An 18,910-nucleotide genomic window follows, 5' to 3' on the forward strand; every position below is an offset into this window, starting at 1 on the left:
ATTGAAGTTGTCGCTTGCCAAACCAGAATTAAAGGCAAAGACCTTTGCATTGCTTCCACCTACATCCCCCCTAGAGCCTCAGTTAGCCACCGACGGCTTTGCGATATTGCGGAACTCCTCCCCGCACCGAGGCTAGTTTTAGGTGACTTCAACTCCCACGGCACGGCATGGGGTTGCCTTCATGACGATAATCGATCTACCCTACTCCATGAGCTTTGCGACAACTTCAATATGACTATTTTGAATACGGGTGAAATGACACGGATTCCTGCCCCTCCAGCGCGACCGAGCGCCTTAGATCTGTCCCTCTGCTCGACATCGCTGCGGTTAGATTGCATGTGGAAGGTAGTCTCTGATCCCCACGGCAGCGACCATCTGCCAATCGTAATTATTATTGCTAACGGTTCAGGCCCACCTAATACAATCAATGTTTCGTATGACCTCACACGAAATATTGATTGGAAGAGCTACGCGTCCGCGATATCCGACAAAATCGAGTGCACTCAAGAGCTTCCTCCGGAGGAAGAGTACGGGTTCCTGGCTGGCTTGATTCTCGATACCGCGATTCAAGCTCAGACTAAACGCGTACCAGACGCGAACTCTCGCGGGCGTCCTCCCAATCCATGGTGGGACAAAGAGTGCTCAGACGTTTACGCGGAGAAGGCCGCTGCGTATAAGACCTTCCGGGACGACGGGCTGCCAGCTAGCTACCGACAGTACGCGATGGCGGAAACGCGCATGAAGAGTTTGATAAAAGTCAAAAAACGTAGCTACTGGCGCCGGTTCGTCGACGGACTAACGAGAGAAACATCGATGAGCACTCTGTGGAGTACGGCCCGGCGCTTACGAAACCGAAACAGTACTAATGAGAGCGTGGAATATTCAAACCGTTGGATATTCGATTTTGCCAAGAAGGTTTGTCCGGATTCCGGCACAGAAGATCTACCGCGCCGCGTCCCCTCACAATAACGCGAACGAAACACCGTTTTCGATGGTGGAGTTCTCACTTGCTCTCTTATCATGTAACAATAAAGCCCCAGGGCCAGACAGAATCAAATTTAACTTGTTAAAGAATCTGCCAGACTCTGCCAAGAGACGCTTGTTGAATTTACTTAATAAGTTTCTTGAGGGTAATATTGTCCCTCATGACTGGAGGCAAGTTAAGGTCATCGCCATTCAAAAACCAGGAAAACCAGCCTCCGACCACAACTCGTATCGACCGATTGCAATGCTGTCCTGTATCCGAAAGTTGTTCGAGAAAATGATCTTGTTTCGCCTCGATAATTGGGTTGAAGCAAATGGCTTACTGTCAGATACACAATTTGGTTTCCGCAAAGGCAAAGGGACGAACGATTGTCTTGCGTTGCTCTCAACAGAAATTCAAATGGCTTATGCTAGCAAAGAGCAGATGGCATCAGTTTTCCTAGATATAAAGGGGGCTTTTGATTCAGTTTCTATCAAAATTCTTTCTGAGAAGCTGCACCAGCATGGTCTTTCACCGACTCTAAACAACTTTTTGCTAAACTTGCTGTCTGAAAAACATATGCATTTTTCGCATGGTGATTTATCGACATCACGAATTGGGTCTTCCCCAGGGCTCATGTCTAAGCCCTCTTCTCTATAACTTTTACGTGAATGACATTGACGAATGTCTTGCCAATTCCTGCACGCTAAGGCAGCTTGCAGATGACGGTGTGGTCTCTATTACAGGTCCCAAAACCATCGATCTGCAAGGACCATTGCAAGATACCTTGGACAATTTGTCTGCTTGGGCCCTCCAGCTAGGTATCGAGTTCTCCACGGAGAAAACTGAGCTAGTCGTATTTTCAAGGAAGCGTGAACCAGCGCAACTACAGCTTCAATTAATGGGTCAAACTATTGCTCAGGTTTCAACTTTCAAATATCTCGGGGTCTGGTTCGACTCTAAAGGAACCTGGGGATGTCACATTAGGTATCTGAAACAGAAGTGCCAGCAAAGGATCAACTTTCCCAGGAGACCTGATCAGGCTGTACCAAACAACAATATTGTCGGTGATGGAGTACGGGAGTTTCTGTTTCCGCTCCGCTGCGAACATACATTTCATCAAACTAGAGCGAATCCAATATTGTTGTTTGCGTATTGCTTTGGGTTGCATGCACTCGACACATACGATGAGTTTAGAAGTGCTGGTGGGCGTCCTTCCGCTGAAAAATCGATTATGGGAACTCTCATATCGATTGCTCATCCGATGCGATATCTTGAACCCGTTAGTAATTGCAAATTTCGAAAGGCTTGTCGAGCTCAATTCTCAAACCCGATTTATGTCCTTGTACTTCGATTACATGGCACAAAATATCAATCCTTCTTCATACTATCCCAACCGTGTCAATCTCTTTCATGCTTCTGATTCAACTGTATTCTTCGACACATCCATGAAAGACGAGATTCGTGGAATCCCGGATCACATACGTCCGCAAGTGATCCCAAGCATCTTTCATAGTAAATTTCGAGAAGTCGACTGCAACAAGATGTTTTACACCGACGGGTCAAGCCTCGACAGCTCCACTGGCTTCGGTATATTCAATCAAAACCTCACCGCCTCATTCAAACTCAATGATCCTGCTTCAGTTTACGTCGCAGAACTTGCTGCTATTCAGTATACCCTTGGGATCATTGATACTTTGCCCACCGATCATTACTTTATTGTCTTGGATAGCCTCAGCTCAATCGAGGCTCTCCGTTCAATGAAACCTAGAAAGCACATTCCATATTTTCTGGGGAAAATCTGGGAGCGCCTGCGTGCTTTGTCTGTAAGATCGTACAAGATTACCTTAGTTTGGGTTCCCTCGCATTGCTCCATTCCAGGTAATGAAGAAGCGGACTCTTTAGCTAAGGCGGGCGCTTTACAAGGTGACATATATGAAAGACCAATTAGCTTCAGCGAATTTTTCAGTATTACTCATCAGAGAACCCTCGAAAGTTGGCAAACTTCATGGAGCAATAGTGAACTGGGAAGGTGGCTACATTCGATAATCCCTAAGGTATCGACGAAACCTTGGTTCAGGGGGATGGATGTGGGTCGGGATTTCATTCGCGTGATGTCTCGGCTCATGTCCAATCACTACACGCTGGACGCACATCTCCGGCGTATTGGGCTCGTGGATAGCGGTATCTGCGCTTGTGGTAACGGTTATCACGAAATCGAACATGTTGTCTGGGCATGCGCCGAGTACTGTTCTGCCAGATCTCAACTATTCGATTCCCTTCGGGCCCGAGGAAGATCACCCAATGTCCCGGTTCGAGATGTACTAGCAAGCCGCGATATTCTCTACATGTCCCTTATATACACGTTCCTCAAAACCATCAATATCCAAATTTAAATGCCCCTATCTTTTCTCTTATCATTCCCAGAAGTGCCCTCTTCCGCCTACCGTCCCCAACGATGGTTTGATACGACTCCAAGACGAGACAAAACATCTGGCGAATGAACCAACAACACGAGATCTACAGTACAACATCACACGCGCAGCGCGGTGTGTTCCCGATTCGTATCTGAGCCGTACTACGAAATCGTCTGGAGGAACCCCTACCGGCTCGAGGAAAACCGCCCGGCGTCCCAATACTTGATACATCCGTTCGAATCTGTAATCCTAGCCGTTGATTCCTGATGCCGGAAACTGAAAGTTTATATCGCCCCCCCCCCCCCGTTCAGCCTTGTCCACCCTCTCTCCCATGTCTCTGATACACAGATGTATGACTTCACCCCTTCTCCCCTTGAATATCTTCCCAAAACTTATGTACCCCCTATCTTCTAGTTTTAGTTGATCAATCCGTTCGAATCTGTAATCCTGGCCGTTAATTCCTGATGCCGGAAACTGAGTTTACATCCCCCCCCCTTCAGCCTTGTCCACCCTCCCTCCCATGTCTCTGATACACAGATGTATGACTTCACCCCCTTCTCCCCTTGAATATCTTTCCACAACTTATGTGCCCCCCTATCTTCTAGTTTTAGTTGATCAATAGTTAATCTCGTTAAGAAATGTACAACAGTACCTCTACTTTAAAATAGCCCTAATTAATTCCCCCTAATCTTGAACCACTCTCTCTCTAGTTATTTCTAGTTAATAAGCTTGTAAAATGTTCCGCTTAGTTAATAATTAATTTCTCCTACAATCTCCCTTCTAAAAATCATAAGGTGAATTACTATAAAAAGAACACACAAAATGACCCGTCCCCCAAATTTTACGAATATTATATTATACCCTCTTTTATATGTATAAGTTAGCTGTAATTTTTTTTTTTAGTTTCATCATATAAAACAAAATAATATTGAAATGTGTAACCCCCTAGTTTTAAGAAATTCAAAATGTAAAACCATGAAAAAATGGCACCTTTAAGCTAACGCATACGTGCCTTATCAAATAAACAAATTGAAAAAAAAAAATACAGATGATCTACAATAACAGCCAAAATGACAGTCATCAATGATGTTCTTTACCATGTATTTAATTCACGCAATATGAACGACCTCTGCAATAACGTAGCAATGATAATTCCCTATAGCTATTTGACCCCATTCTACTCTTAACCTTTTTGACCCCATTCTACTAGGTATAGCAAGAGATGATGTGATTTTATATAACTGCAAAATTGCAGGAAGATTTGATTGCAAAATTGAAAGAGATGCTAACTTAAGAAAAGTATAAAAATTTCCCATTCAAAAGTGATTCTGTTGAATACGATTAGTTTTGAATTTACAGGCCGAAGTGGACTAACCACACTCCGGTGATGTCACAAACATTACCCACCCATCTTTTTTTTATAAAAATGTTATTACGTTATTAAGATAGAGGGGTCAAATTAGTCACAGGAATTTATTGTTTTTGTCAGGACTGTAAATGTACCATCATCACACACGTTTCAATCCTAAATATCTCAGAACATGTTCATCGCCGAAACTTGTTGACTTCGGAAGAGTTTCTTAGAAGTGAATTGATTTGTTAAATTGTTAATCACATTTTGGACTACTCGTTTATACAGGGGATGTATGTGTATGAGTGTATGAGTGGATATGCAACATAGTACATTTTCCCATAATAATTTTATTGCAATCTTTAAACGCAATGACAAATTCGGGAAGTAACCGATCTCCAAAACCAACAACTATGAGTGACTGTACTATAAATACTCACACAAAAAATTTGCTTAAAAGTATGACACTTGCGAATTATTTATTGAACTAATCGAATCAAAAGTTTACAAACTCGAATTCGTACTTCAATCCAAAATTTAAATCCCCCTCAAAAACTATTTTCAATGCTCCACTTGTTAACATTATAATCCAATCGGAATCGATTTGCACCAATTCCAGATCGGTATTGAATCCGTTGTATCAGCACGCTTCCATAATACAGCTGAAAACCAAAGTTCAAAGGTTCGTCTGGCCCATCACATTCAGTGCTTGAATGAAAAGCAAACAAATAACATCGAAGCGGAATAACTGTAGGTTCAGTCAGATAAAAATATCAGCCGTTCGAAATCCTCCCGGAATATCCTCCCTTCCTCACGGCAACCCGCGGATTTCGCTCGCGCCCGATTGTTGCTCGCAAAAATGTTTTATTTTTGATTGAGTGCATTGAGTTTGCTCTGATATCCATGTGGGCTATGAATATTTAGCATACCTACAAACTCTTCTACTTTATCGTGTGTTCTACCGTCGCGCGCTATAACCTTCCGTCGTGTTGTTTTAGTATCTACACTTTCTTTTAGTACACTCATAATTTGATTTCCGAACCGGTCAGCTGCACCTCAAAATATTTGAGAAAAGCAATTTTTGTTCCGATTGTTAGTTTTTGATTGTAATTGTCTCGAAGCAAACATGCTAACAAATCTTGTTAAGAAGTTTCCGCAGACTCATGAAGCTAGCTGAATAAAATTCAGTTAGAGTGTACAACTTACACCAACAGCATACGGCGCGAGACCGAAAAAAGCGCCTCGGGGATGCACGCCTGTGCCGGATGCGGATATGGAAGCACCGAGCGACGATAATACAATACGGGAACGAAATAAAAACGAAAGCATGTGCTTTCGTCATTGTGTCGTGCTCGTTGACGTCGCCACCGACATTCTCTCAGTACCTACCTTTACCTACATTGGAACGGTTGGTTCAGTCAGTGCCATGGTTAGAACTCTGCTTCAGTTGCGGTCATGCCTGTATCGTTCCACGTGGGAAGAGTCCCGATCAGAAACATAATATAACAGAAATATTTCAAAACTATATCTCGCATTGTTACATTTCTTATAAATTTCTGTTATTTTAACTACTTACGAGACCTAATTTATAAGACAATATGTTACAACAATTGTGTTCTCTTATAATCTTGTTATTTCATTCTAATCGGGGTCCCATAAGAAGTATTGTCAAAACGGTAATATGTATGAATGTTTTATGCGGATTTTTGTAGTTCATAATCTACAATCTACAAATAAAAACCGATTTAATCCACCTAGCAGTGAGATGAGACATTTCTTACACATATCACTGTTGGATCATTCATTAGTTTACAGAACTCATGCGAAGTAGTAAATCAAAATTATAAAATATACGAATCAAATTATATTAGCTTAATTAATGAAAATTTAGACTATATTTAGAAATAAGTATAAAATTAATAGAATGAATTTACTCAAACTAACAAATTGAATGAAATAAATAAATGGAATGACTGAACCTGAAATGAATAAAATTAAAGATATGAACAAAATGAATTAAATGAATCAAATGAATCAATTTAATTTAAGGGTTCAAATTAATAAAATGAATGGAATGAACAAAGAAAATAAAATGAATAAAAAAAATTAAATGAATAAATGAAACAAACGAACCAAATAAACAAAATGAAGTGAATTGACAAAATGAATAAAAAAGAAGAAAATGTATTGATTGAAATGATGAATTAATCGATGTTGTAAGGTTATACATTAATAGAAAAAATAAATTGCGTCAAAAGAATTATTTGGATGAAATGAACAAAACTGAAAAAATAGTCAGGTTAATAAAATGTTCTTCATTTTAAACAAAATGTATGAACTGGGAAAATGAATAGAATGCATTGAATGAAAACAGTGAATAAAATAAGTGAAATGAATGATATGACTAAAATGCACGAAATGAATAAACTGATCAGAGTGAATCCAAATGATGAAACGAATAAAGTAGATTAAATGAACGCAAATGAACAAAATTTCTAGGGCTTCTATCCTTTTTTTGTTTTAGTCTTTTCGTTTTCACGTTTCTTTACTTGACGGAGTCGTGATTATTTAGTGTTTCAACATTATTGATAGACCTTAATTAGTTATCAGAAACCTGGAACGTTCAATTTGCTTTGGAAATCAAAGTTTACTTTTTGGTCATATATTCCCGAAAAATATTGTGCAGAATAGAATTTGCTGGTCCAGTAATTTAACGCACAATTGAATATAGTAAAGTGAGACAAGGTCACATGACACATTCTTTCGTGACGTTTACAACGATTTGACGAATCTTCATTCGACAAATATGTCATAACTTTATCAAATGAACGCCTACATCAAAACTTATTACAGATTCGGAAAGTAGACAAAATCTCACGAAAGCCCTTTGAACATAGAGCAAAAGATGGAGAATGCGATTCATAAAAGAGACAAGTAGATATTTCAAAGTTTTCATTTGAACTAAAATAAATAGTGTGAAGTGTCTAGGCTATGCCGATAGCATAAAAGGCGTGCATTCAGTTGATTATAATGCAGTCTCTTTCCAGTCATCCTTATAGTTTGCGTATTGTTTCGTTCGGAATTCTCGTTCAGGAAATATGGATAAATAAGCCCTGGACAATCCATTACTGTGAAAAAGAAATGGTTCAAACTGTCCGGATGGCAAAAATGTAGTCAGATCAACTATCTGTCCAATGCATAAACTCTGATTGTAATCCTCGTTAATTTACTTGTACAATATGGAAAACTTGAACGAAACGTGTGCTGAATTATCCAATGCCTCACTACTAATTGTGACTTCCATTGAAACTTCAATTGAAGTGTACTCAGTATAGAGCAGATATGGACGACGATAAGTTAGAAGACACCTTGTACTTGCATCCCCCATTGAGAGTGGGGACTTTGGGAGACTTCTTTTCCCGGATCTAATTCGTGGATATTTTTGGGCTTTGGTCCGTTATTTTTCATGAAAGTTCATACCAATATAATGTATGTGCATTTTCAATAATAACATCACAAAAAGGTGTTCTTAGTTTTCACATGACATATTTGAGCATATGTTTTATTCAAAATTCAATAGAGATACGAAGAGTTGAAATATCGCACGTGGAATGTCCCACCTCCCATTCAAGTCACATATTTTTCTGAGATAACCATGAATTTCCTTTATTATAGTGTTTATACAAGCTTTGAATAGAACTGAATTAAATTTGAGTTGATGTAGTTTTCGATGGTCACCTGTCTACCCATAGTGCAACGTTTCGAAATACCAATATCACCTTGAAAATAGTTATAGTTTTCCCATAAGGCGAATATTTTGCAAATTTTCTCGGACTACAAATATTTTATTTGACATGTAGGATGTATTATTAAACTTGTTTCCGCGAGTCTCTTTTACACTAAAATGCAAAGAAAATAATAGGGCAACAGACAAAAAATAGTTTTGTTTTCTCAAACCTTCACAATTACATCGCACACATGAAATCAGCTTGAATATTAATAAAGATTAGCAGAGAATCTTATCACACAACTTAGAAATGGATAGAGAAATAGCAAGATAGATGTGAGTCGTGAAAGTTGTCACCAACATGAATAAAGAGAGAGAGAGAGAGAGAGAGAGAGAGAGAGAGAGAGAGAGGGAGAGAAAGAGAGAGTGAGATAGAGATGGGGAGGGCATGTGAGGCCATGCCAGACCTTATTTTTATAGGTATATTATGCGATATATTGATTCCTTACATCCTTATTATAAATAATGTAAGTAGTAATTTTTGCGCCATAACCAATATAATCTAAATTTTGCAAAGAGCTAAATTTTTGCTAGAGTTTTGGGATTCAAAAATACAGTTTCTTTCGGTGATGCCACGAGTATAATTGTATGAGAAGTCTTATCTCATTACTAGGTGAATTACTTGATGAACTGTATAATTATATACCATCCAATATTTACTTCACGATTGAACGCAACGCCTAATCCAAGGGATAAATACATGAACTATGAACGCATTATTTTGTTTTTGAAGTGAACTTACATATTGCTTTTTGAGAAATAGTTCAATTATTATATAGGTAATTCACAAAATGCTTTCATAATCGAATTCCTTGAATCACGTAGATGTGTTTTCATACCCCGATGTTCAAAATCGGTTTAGTTTTACCCCTAAAACACCAGTAAAGAAATACTCTGTACGTAACGATCTCGTTTTCAGTTGGTGAAAATTGATAAGCGAGGAATAAAAACACAAAATGTTTAATATCTCCGCCGTTTGGGAACGGATTTTGACAATCTATAGCTTGTTGGAAAGGTATTTTCATAAGCTTTTCGTTTCTGTTTAGTTTGTGCGATATAATTGCCTTGTTCGAAAGTTATTCGCTTCAAACCAGCCCTGTTTTGACAAAACTACCCATATCTCAGAAAGTAAACAACATATCGAAAAACAAACATAATAGTGTCAAATGGGAGCGTTAGGCCTTTCATTTGAAACTAGTTTCATTAAGATCGATTCAGCCATTGCTGAGATAATTACATGACATTTTGTACATACATACATACACACATACACACACACACACATACAGACATTGTCTCAATTTGTCGAGCTGAGTCGATTGGTATATGAAACTCGGCCCTCCGGGCCTCGGAAAAAGTTTTCAAAGTTTGAGCGAATCCTATACATTTCTTTTGTAAGAAATGTAAAAAGAGCTGATATAATGCTTCAAACTATATGGCGCATGGTTTGATGACAATTTGTCTCGATAGGTCGTACAGCTACTGGCGAAATTAATTAGTTTGATTTGAAAATTCAAAAAATTGGTTGATCTGAATATCATAACAAAATGTTATCAAAACTATCTTTCCCGTTGACTACCCTTTCTATAGCTCTAACATTTTCTGTTGTTTCAACTACTTGTCCAACTTGGCCTTGTTTAAAATATAATTTGTTACACAAGTTGAATTTTGTTATAATTTTGTTATTCCATTACTCACAAATTTAGGAATGTTAAACGATAAGTTTTTCAAGTTTTAGGAACGTCAAATCTCACAAGTTCCAGAAAAGTTCTACTATTTCAAGGAAATCTAATAACTTTATAGAAGTTTTTCGATTCTCAAACAAGATTTTCGTTTTTCAGGAAACTTTTAGGGGCTAGCTATATAGCCCGATAATAACGCGAATGTAATGGACAGGATCTGGATCACGCATTCCCAGCGGCTTTTGAAAAATAGTATGGTAGAGGCTCGATAGCAGAACGAACACATCTATCCAAGAGTCTTCTCCAATCAATATTTCTATAAACTTGGTGACGTTATTGTAAAATATTCAATATATTGACGTGATTCATGGTTAGATTATCGTTCGTGTCCGAGCCTTCACCGGAGCACATCGTATTTTTTGCTGCGGTATTTAGTTGAATTGCAGTTCAAATCGAAGTGTACGCTTTGTTTGTCCGAGTTGTGGATCGAGTCTATTGCTCCCGCATGAACAGACAAATCGTTGTTAGGGAAGATGGGTTGATATTTCCACACGTTTTTTGTATACTTCTTATGAATTTGCATTTTTTTTTCTTTTGAACAACATGCTACCCCCGTACTTAAATCACAGACTAACAGACATAACACTCAAAAACAAAGCTTCGCCCGCTTTAACGGTCATTTTAAATATATTTGTAGTTGGGACTGTGGCCACATTTGAAATTATGGCGCCACTGACATATGAACAAGCATATGGGGGATAGACCACTAGTGAAAAATTGTTCCCAAACCTGAGGGGTAACCCACCAGTAAATGAGTGATTGGGACTGTGAATAAAAGGTGGAGCTAGTGTTCTGGGAAAATTTTCGGATCGATGTTTTTTGAGGGAATTCCCTCATAGTGTTATGTCTGTTAGTCTGTGCTTAAATGGCCAAGGGTGAGAAACTACGTGATATTAACATGGTAATCCCTGAGGATTTCGCAAATAAAAAAATATCCCGCAGACCCAACTGAAAAAGAACTCTGTCGATTCATTGAAAATTTCTTGGGATTTGAGATACTTTATTTGTGCATGACGTCGATCAGATAAATCAGATCGCTTACTGCGAGCATTTCACGCGGGATTATCGCGTCTATATACCTGCTAGGGCAGTGAAGATTGATGGCGCCGTCTGAAGTGTACAGACCTGTGGAAGTAGTTGATTGCTGAAAAGATCCTTCACTTCAACAGACTAAAATTTTGGATTGGATTTCGTGCGACATTTCGTGCGAAATTCCGTGCGAAATTATGTGCGAAATTCCATGTGAAATTTCGTGCGAAATTCCATGTGAAATTCCATTCGATATTCGTGCGACATTCCGTGTGAAATTCCGCACAAAACTCCGTGTGAAATTCCGTGCGAAATCCCGCGCGAAATTTGTTCGACATTACGTGCAAAATTCCGTGCGAAATTCCGTGCGAATTTCCGTGCGAAATTCCGTGAGAAATACCGTTCGAAATCCCGTGAGAAATTCTGTTCGCAATTCCGTGAGAAATTACGTTCGACATTTTGTGCGAAATTCCGCGTGAAATTTCCTGCGAAATTCTACGCGAAATTCCACGCGAAATTCAGTGCGAAATTCCGTGTGAAATTCCTTGCGAAATTCGTGCAAAGTTTCGTGCGAAATTCCACGCGAAATTCCATGTGAAATTCCGCGCGAAATTCCGTGTGAAATTCCGTGCGAAATTCCGTGTAAAACTCCTTGCGAAATTCCGTGCGAAATTCCGCGCGAAATTCCGTGATAAATTACGTTCGATATTTTTTACGAAATTCCATGTGAACTTTTGCGCGAAATTCCATGTGAAATTTCATGCCAATTCGTGTGAAATTCCGTGTGAAAGTCCGTGCGAAATTCCATGTGAAATTTCATGCGAAATTCGTGCGAAATTCCGTGTGAAATTCCGTACGAAATTCAGTTTTAAGTGCCGTGCGAAATTTCGTGCAAAATTTCGTGCGAAATTCCTCGCGAAATTCCGTGCGAAATTCCATGTGAAATTTCATGCGAAATTCATGCGAAATTCCGTGTGAAATTCCATGCGAAATTCGTGCGAAATTCCGTATTTTTGGTTCATCTTCTGAATTAGAATACGTTTTCGCCCCAACTTTGCCACCAGGAATAGGCACAAAACTGTGGAATTTCTGAGTGCCAGATATTGTTTTGGCGTTATTATATAGTTCTCCGAGTTCTTCTGACATTTTGTTGTACTGTTCAGTGAATATGTAGCAAAAATTTAATTTTGTGTTACTTTTATCAGTTTGTTCAACTGTCTAGTTATATAACTCTCGGGAATTTGTTATGGTATTTTCATAGTCGCGAGCATGACTGACTCTTTTTTCCATTCGCTTCAGAGTGCCACCAATAACATCACAGGGTTCTTTTTCTTGGATGTTGCAAAAAAAATGCATTTCTGCGCTAAATTCGCCCTTTGACTGAAATCTGCACAAGCTTGCGAAGTTTTTCTTAGATTTATATTGTGCTGTTGCTCCATCAGACATAAAACAAATTTTAGAAATGTTGCTTTTTGCTTGTATCAGGCAGCTAGCAGTTGAGAAATTGATTTCTGAGATGATTGTGACTTTCATTGGTTTAGTTTTCGATAAAAATACAGGACATATTCGATTATCCGTAGTCTCGATTATCCGTAGATTCGATTATCCGTAACTCGATTATCCGTAGTCCGAAGAAATTGTTTCAATTATCCGCATATTATTTTTTCTAAAGCTACATTACACATCTATGATTGTAATTGATACCAACTGCAGTTTCTGAAAGAATAAATATTTTCTAAAAAAAATATGAAAACTTCATAGAAGTGCAGAAATTTTACTTAATTGTAGCATATAATTTTGAATTCGATGCGATGAGTCACATATTTTCGCACACCAATCAATTACAATTGATACTAGCTACAGTTTTTTTTTAAAACCAGAATTTTATGTTCTCACAAAATATTCACAAAAATATGTGGAAATACAGAAATTTCGCATTTAAAAAAAACTTTTTTCTATCCCAATATTTAAATACAAAAATCGATTGAAATTGATATCAGCTACATTTCCTGGAAGCACAAAATTTTAAACTCTTGAAAATTACATTAATTTGGGAAAATAAAGAGATTTCATTTAATCAACATATATTTCAACTCAATGCGGAAAGCTGTAAAATTTGATGCACCTAATCGATTGACTACAAACTTCATTTTCCTGTAGATGCCTGTGATTTTCTCTGTAATTTTTAGAATGAATACAATGACCGATTTTGTCAGCCCCATTTTGTATTTATGACTGACGAAATCTGAACATATTGGTTTCAGATTGTTTGAGACTATCGAAGGTATGAAATAAAACCCTAGAATACTCTTCGGAATCAGTCTATTATCGCATCAGTTTGAAAAACAATCGAAACTTTAAATACTTTAAGCACATCGACATTTTGAATTCTTAACACACTTATGCAAAGGCTTTCGCTTTAATTCCAAGAAGATTTTTTCTTAAATGTAGCTGACAAAATCGGGTCAAAAAGCTGACAAAATCTGTTGTAGAAAAATTTGGTAGCGGATAAACACTTCTCTGTAGTCAGTACTTTGCACCGCTCTGAAAAGAACAGCGCTAATAATTCTTTACAAAGTAGATGCACTGAACAGCCTTTAAGCGACTCGGTAGAACACCGAGCAATGGCCAAATGAAGATCCTGGATGAGGTTTCCACCAAGCAAACAAGAGAAAAAAGCTTACTGTGCGACGATGTATAACAAACTGTATCACTTAATGCCTTTGAACAAGCATATTTAGAGCTAGACATTCACCGAAACGTACACACCGCACCAACTGTTTACCAAACGACGTTCTAAGGTTGCCAACAAGTTTTTTGGGTAACTAGTACTTGTATTTGCTATTTGCAATAGTAATAAGCCTCCCATTTTGGTTTAAACGCAAGGACAATTTTTAAAACAGATTTTGATTGATAAGTACAGCTCATTAAACCAATTTTATCAATTCTGTAATCTAACAAGAATTTTTGAATTTTACTAAACGTGATTAATTTGGCACCACTTGCATCTGGTATACTCATCTTGCATAAAACGTTGCATAACGCAGGTGTTGAGTGTAAAGTTCCCAGAAACCCCCCGTTGCGTGGTGCGGCAAGTCAGCCCACATTTGAATTTACCCTAAAATGGGTTATGGTGAGAGAGAGTGTAGACGAGGAAATGACCAAAACAAAGTGAAGTGTCAGAGTGATGAAATAGAAAATATACGGCGAATGAAGAAAAGTTTTAAGGCGTAAAGATAAAAAATATAATTTGTAGAATTATAGGAAGTGAAGCAGAGAAGATCGTGGTGTAGAGTATAGATCGGACAGATTGGATTAATTGAGGTGAAGGAAAAGTTTCTGTTCGCGGTCCGTGGTATTTCGGATACTAAATTGTAAGTAGCATAAGATAGGAAGAGCAATTGGAAATGAAATAAAAATTTGTGTTTCAGCTTCGAGCAGATAATACCGCAACTAGCGAGTTGTACTGCTAAACGAACTCCGAACAATTACCGCCAACAGCAGGGCTGACTTTTGTAACAACCTGTTTACTCATTCAGCCCTTCGTTATGCAAATTTGCAACATTAACAGAATGACTCAGCGCGGTGTTTTATGAAGCGCGGCCGTTCCTTTCGATTACGAAAGGCCGCATGGACTTTTGGGTAAATGCGCCAATACTGCTGCTGATTGAACAACGCACGCTTCTTGGTGTCGTGCGCATAAAAAGTTGTGCATTTTTAATACTTGTAATGTGTGCAAAATTTATCCCCCTTAGAAATCCATATTTCGAATTTGTCCAATGCTGGTTCTTTGTTGGACCTACGTTGGGCGACGCTCAGCAGACCGTTCAGCATGCGTCCATTACTGGACTTGTGTTGGATGGTTTTGAAACAATTTTTTGGGCTTCTTAGTGGAATCTAGCGTGTTGCTTCTCTTAGAAGATTCCCAAAGTTTTGTTGTCGTATACAAACTAGTGGTGCGTAATCTCAAACTCAGTGGCTATTTCTGTTTGAATTTACCAAAACCAGTATTAGGTTGACTGAAGTTTCACGCAGAGAATTTAGCTTTATGTGTCTTGATTATTAGACTGAACATAAGTATATTAATCCAAATTAATCGAACACAATACTTTAAAATAAAACAAGTTAGCTAAATAACTTATTACATGTCTTACTTTCACTTTATAGAATATAGAGTGATCGATATTCGTCCATAAGTCGAACATTAATGCATGTACCATAAGTCAAACATTGATGCTTGTACCTTAGATACTGTTTTTCAACATATAACAAATATATTTCACGAAGAAGAAAAAAACATTTGTTTTAATTCGATTATCCGAAGCGAAATTTTTCTTCACCCTACGGATAATCGAATCTGGCCTGTACACTGAAAAAAATTTAGTTTGAACTAGGAAAAGTTTTTTTAAATAACCGTTTTTGTTTGAAAGTGCCCAATTTGAAAATTGACGGTGGGTAGGGAACATAATTACCTATCTTGGAACAAAATTTCATCCAAATAAAAAATGTTTTTTTTGTAAATCGATTTTAAATTTTTAAAATCGATTTTTTTTAGTGTAGGAGTTTATGAAGAATTTTTTCAATATTTTTATTAAAAAATTTGACTAATTTTGTGAAAATGACTCCTACAATATTTTTTGTAGGATTTGTCATTTTCAGATTATAGCCATTTGAAAAAAAATTGGTATAGTTTGACCCTTTTCAAAAGACAGTCCAGATAATTTTTGGAAAACAAAGTATGCAGAGTGGCATTTTGTTACAAAGTCTTCATATACAGAAAGTTTCATTAAAACCTGAGAGGGTGCCGCCAACTCTGAATACGGTTTAGCGCGAAATTTGACACAGGTATTATCAATATCAGCCCCAGATCAGGTTCTCGCCGCCATTTCATTTGCAGCCTTGAGTAATGTTTATTGGGGTACATCGCAGTGTTAAATTATTCTACGCTGCTGTCATGTGGAAAAAAATCTGTGCCAATCTATATTTTCTACAAAAATCTGTAATCCGTACCGTTTACATCTCTAATAGTGAACAGAGATTCGAAATCGACTAGCAAACAGCAAGTCAGAGCAAGCATTCCCAATTTTTTTCCGCTAACATTCTTTTGAACTTTTTACTATAACTTGCGATACACAACTCTATTATCCTATTTTTAGTTTGATTTATTCACACAAGATATACTGTTCCAGGGTTGAAGAAGATTCAAAATCAATAAAGTAACATTTGAGATAAAAGTCAATCCCACTTTTTTGAATCCCTTTGGTATCCTGAAAGTTGAACTTCATAAGATTTTTAAAAAGATGTACATGACAGTTTGCCACAATATAACCGAAAATAATAGCGCAGGATTACCACAAATACGAAAAATATCGACCAATATAGTAAAGCATATCAGCTGAACCATGCACAAAAACTTTTTTGTCATGAATCAACCCCTTTCTTCCGTTGTGCACTCGAGAAAACCCACCACGTTACTACGTTCCACGGAGAGCATTTGTCGCCGAAGCGAAGAAGACTCGGTGGGTGGTATGAAATAATAGCTAAATACATGAGAATTTCACGACACCCCTCTGGGGAATCGCGGCTGATGGGGAACAAATTGGCCTTTTGAAATTGATATAGAGGCACGCAGTTTTTGCCGAGGAAGTCAAACACGAGTTAATACGTTGTTTATTGGGTGAGATTTGAGCTGAAATAGTACTGGCGACGGGCTATTCTTTCGTATCCCCAGGGAAATACTAACGAGTTCGACAAACCATCGAAACTTTTTCGATTGGTTCATCCTCATAAGCTGATCAAAGACAGAACAGCGAATTGGGTCGGTGTCGATTGTAATTTCGTTATTGTTTTTTTTGCGGATTATGGGGACATGTTTATATCAGTACAGTGAAATGGGAGTGAGTAACACAGAAAATAATAATTGTATGTAGTTTAGATGGAAAAAATATCCCAAGTCGAAATTAATCACAATTTTAATATCCGCAAATAAGCGAGAATCACTACAGTTGTTCCATAATTGCATCTCAACCTTGCTTCCATTACCATGTGTGCGTATATGTACACAGCTCTTATCGCACCGATAACGGGCTGCTTCTTATCTTAGTCCACATTTGAACCAACATTACCACATCCATTTACCGTTCAGGTGAAGTTCCCGCTGCCGCAAGGCAAAGCACACTCATTCCTAACTCAGAACGTGTGCCAAGTCGCTGGAGCCCTGCTTGGTGCTGGTACTAACGACCACTTTCCCCACCGCTATACAGCCTCTATAGCATGCAGTATGGAATATTACGTGCTCAAAAGTAACCTAGCCTAACTCACACGATTCCGAGCGAACAGTCGAAATATACATAATTTGATTCGAAGTGGTTTCTGCCACTCTTGCTTAGGGTGTATCAAATTCGAACTGAACTGAAGAAGAATTATGCATATACATTACCTTCGATTATGCTCCGGGGGCAGAATGCTCCACTCCGTCTCGTAATACGGATACATTATGGTTCTGCGGAGATTTCACTGCTAACGCGATTCCTCACTTCCTTGTTTAACCGCACCGCACCGCGACACTACAGGTGGCAGCGACGCCACGACACAGGTGACGGCGGCAGCTCGCTCCGGAAAGACCCCGCTTTCAGACGAGCCGCACAGGCAGCCCGTGACGAAATGGGCTCGTTTCGATGTGGAACTTTTGTGAAATGGGTTAGCTTTCGTGCGCCTGGGCCGGTCCCGGCGAAGTGACTTTTTTTTTAATTAATTTTGTTGTTTTCTTTCTCTCTCTCGCTCTGTAGCACTCACTCTGCTGCTGCTGTCTCTACCTTTAACACTTGTGTTCACTATTTGCTCGCCCCCGCATGCATAATATTACACTTGTTTCCTCATGATTCAACCTCTCTGGAAGGTTGGCAGAGCGCGAGGATCGATTGCTAGAATGTGCTCCACTGGTAGGTATTTATTGCTCGGTATCGCTGGAGGTCGCAAAAACGAATCGATTTTGGCGGAACTGTGAGAAGTTGGGAAATGAATCGTACGCTACTGATAAAAGCTATTGGTGTTTATTTTTGCGTATCAATGCGGGGGAACTTAGGGCGACGATCCGCACCGAGTTCGACAATTTCAATTCTATTTCATCGTTTATGGAGCATTTATTTTATCACCGGGATACGGTGGCTGTTCGAGTGGAATTGATAGTTCTCAATGGGTTTCAGTTTGTCAGGCTACATCTATACAGTAGCGTAAACAGAAATTTGGCTTGGGGACTTGGGGAAGTTTTTTTAAATCTAAATTATATTTCAACTACTATAAGTTAAATGACCAGCGTTAGGCCAAACCGAACTGTGCACCATAATTTTTTCCTGGTATTTTCAATCGTAAACTTCATTTTTCGATAATTTACCATTATCAAAGAAAGTTTAAGGGTACTAATTTGCTTTCTATTACTATCGAAGTTCTCAGAAATAAATTGATGTAGGTGTTTCTAGAGCTACATTGGATGCGATAGCGATTTTTAGGCGCTTCTTGATCCTCTTTGGCTTAACACAGGCCAAATTTAGAAGGTTTTGTGAACCTGCAGCATGAAGATAAAAAATACTTCTAATGTAATTTTATTAAGGTTCAACTGAT

The 18,910-nt window shown here is 38.4% G+C and overlaps 1 protein-coding gene across 14 annotated transcripts in view; it reads right to left on the minus strand.

The window, feature by feature from the left end:
* The window catches only part of LOC131685505 (AP-1 complex subunit gamma-1-like), a 185,667-nt gene that overhangs the window by 131,010 nt on the left and 35,747 nt on the right, over nt 1-18,910 (minus strand). For 6 of the 14 annotated variants that reach the window (XM_058969284.1, XM_058969278.1, XM_058969275.1 and 3 more), the window contains exon 2: nt 17,730-18,290. In XM_058969284.1, coding sequence (XP_058825267.1) covers nt 17,730-17,785 — 56 coding nt within the window. In that variant the 5' untranslated portion in view covers nt 17,786-18,290. The remainder of the gene's footprint in view (nt 1-17,729; nt 18,291-18,910) is intronic. The other 8 variants (XM_058969288.1, XM_058969287.1, XM_058969286.1 and 5 more) reach the window with 3 other exon arrangements.

Source organism: Topomyia yanbarensis, chromosome 2, assembly GCF_030247195.1.
Source record: "Topomyia yanbarensis strain Yona2022 chromosome 2, ASM3024719v1, whole genome shotgun sequence".
Taxonomy (NCBI): Eukaryota; Metazoa; Arthropoda; class Insecta; order Diptera; family Culicidae; genus Topomyia; species Topomyia yanbarensis.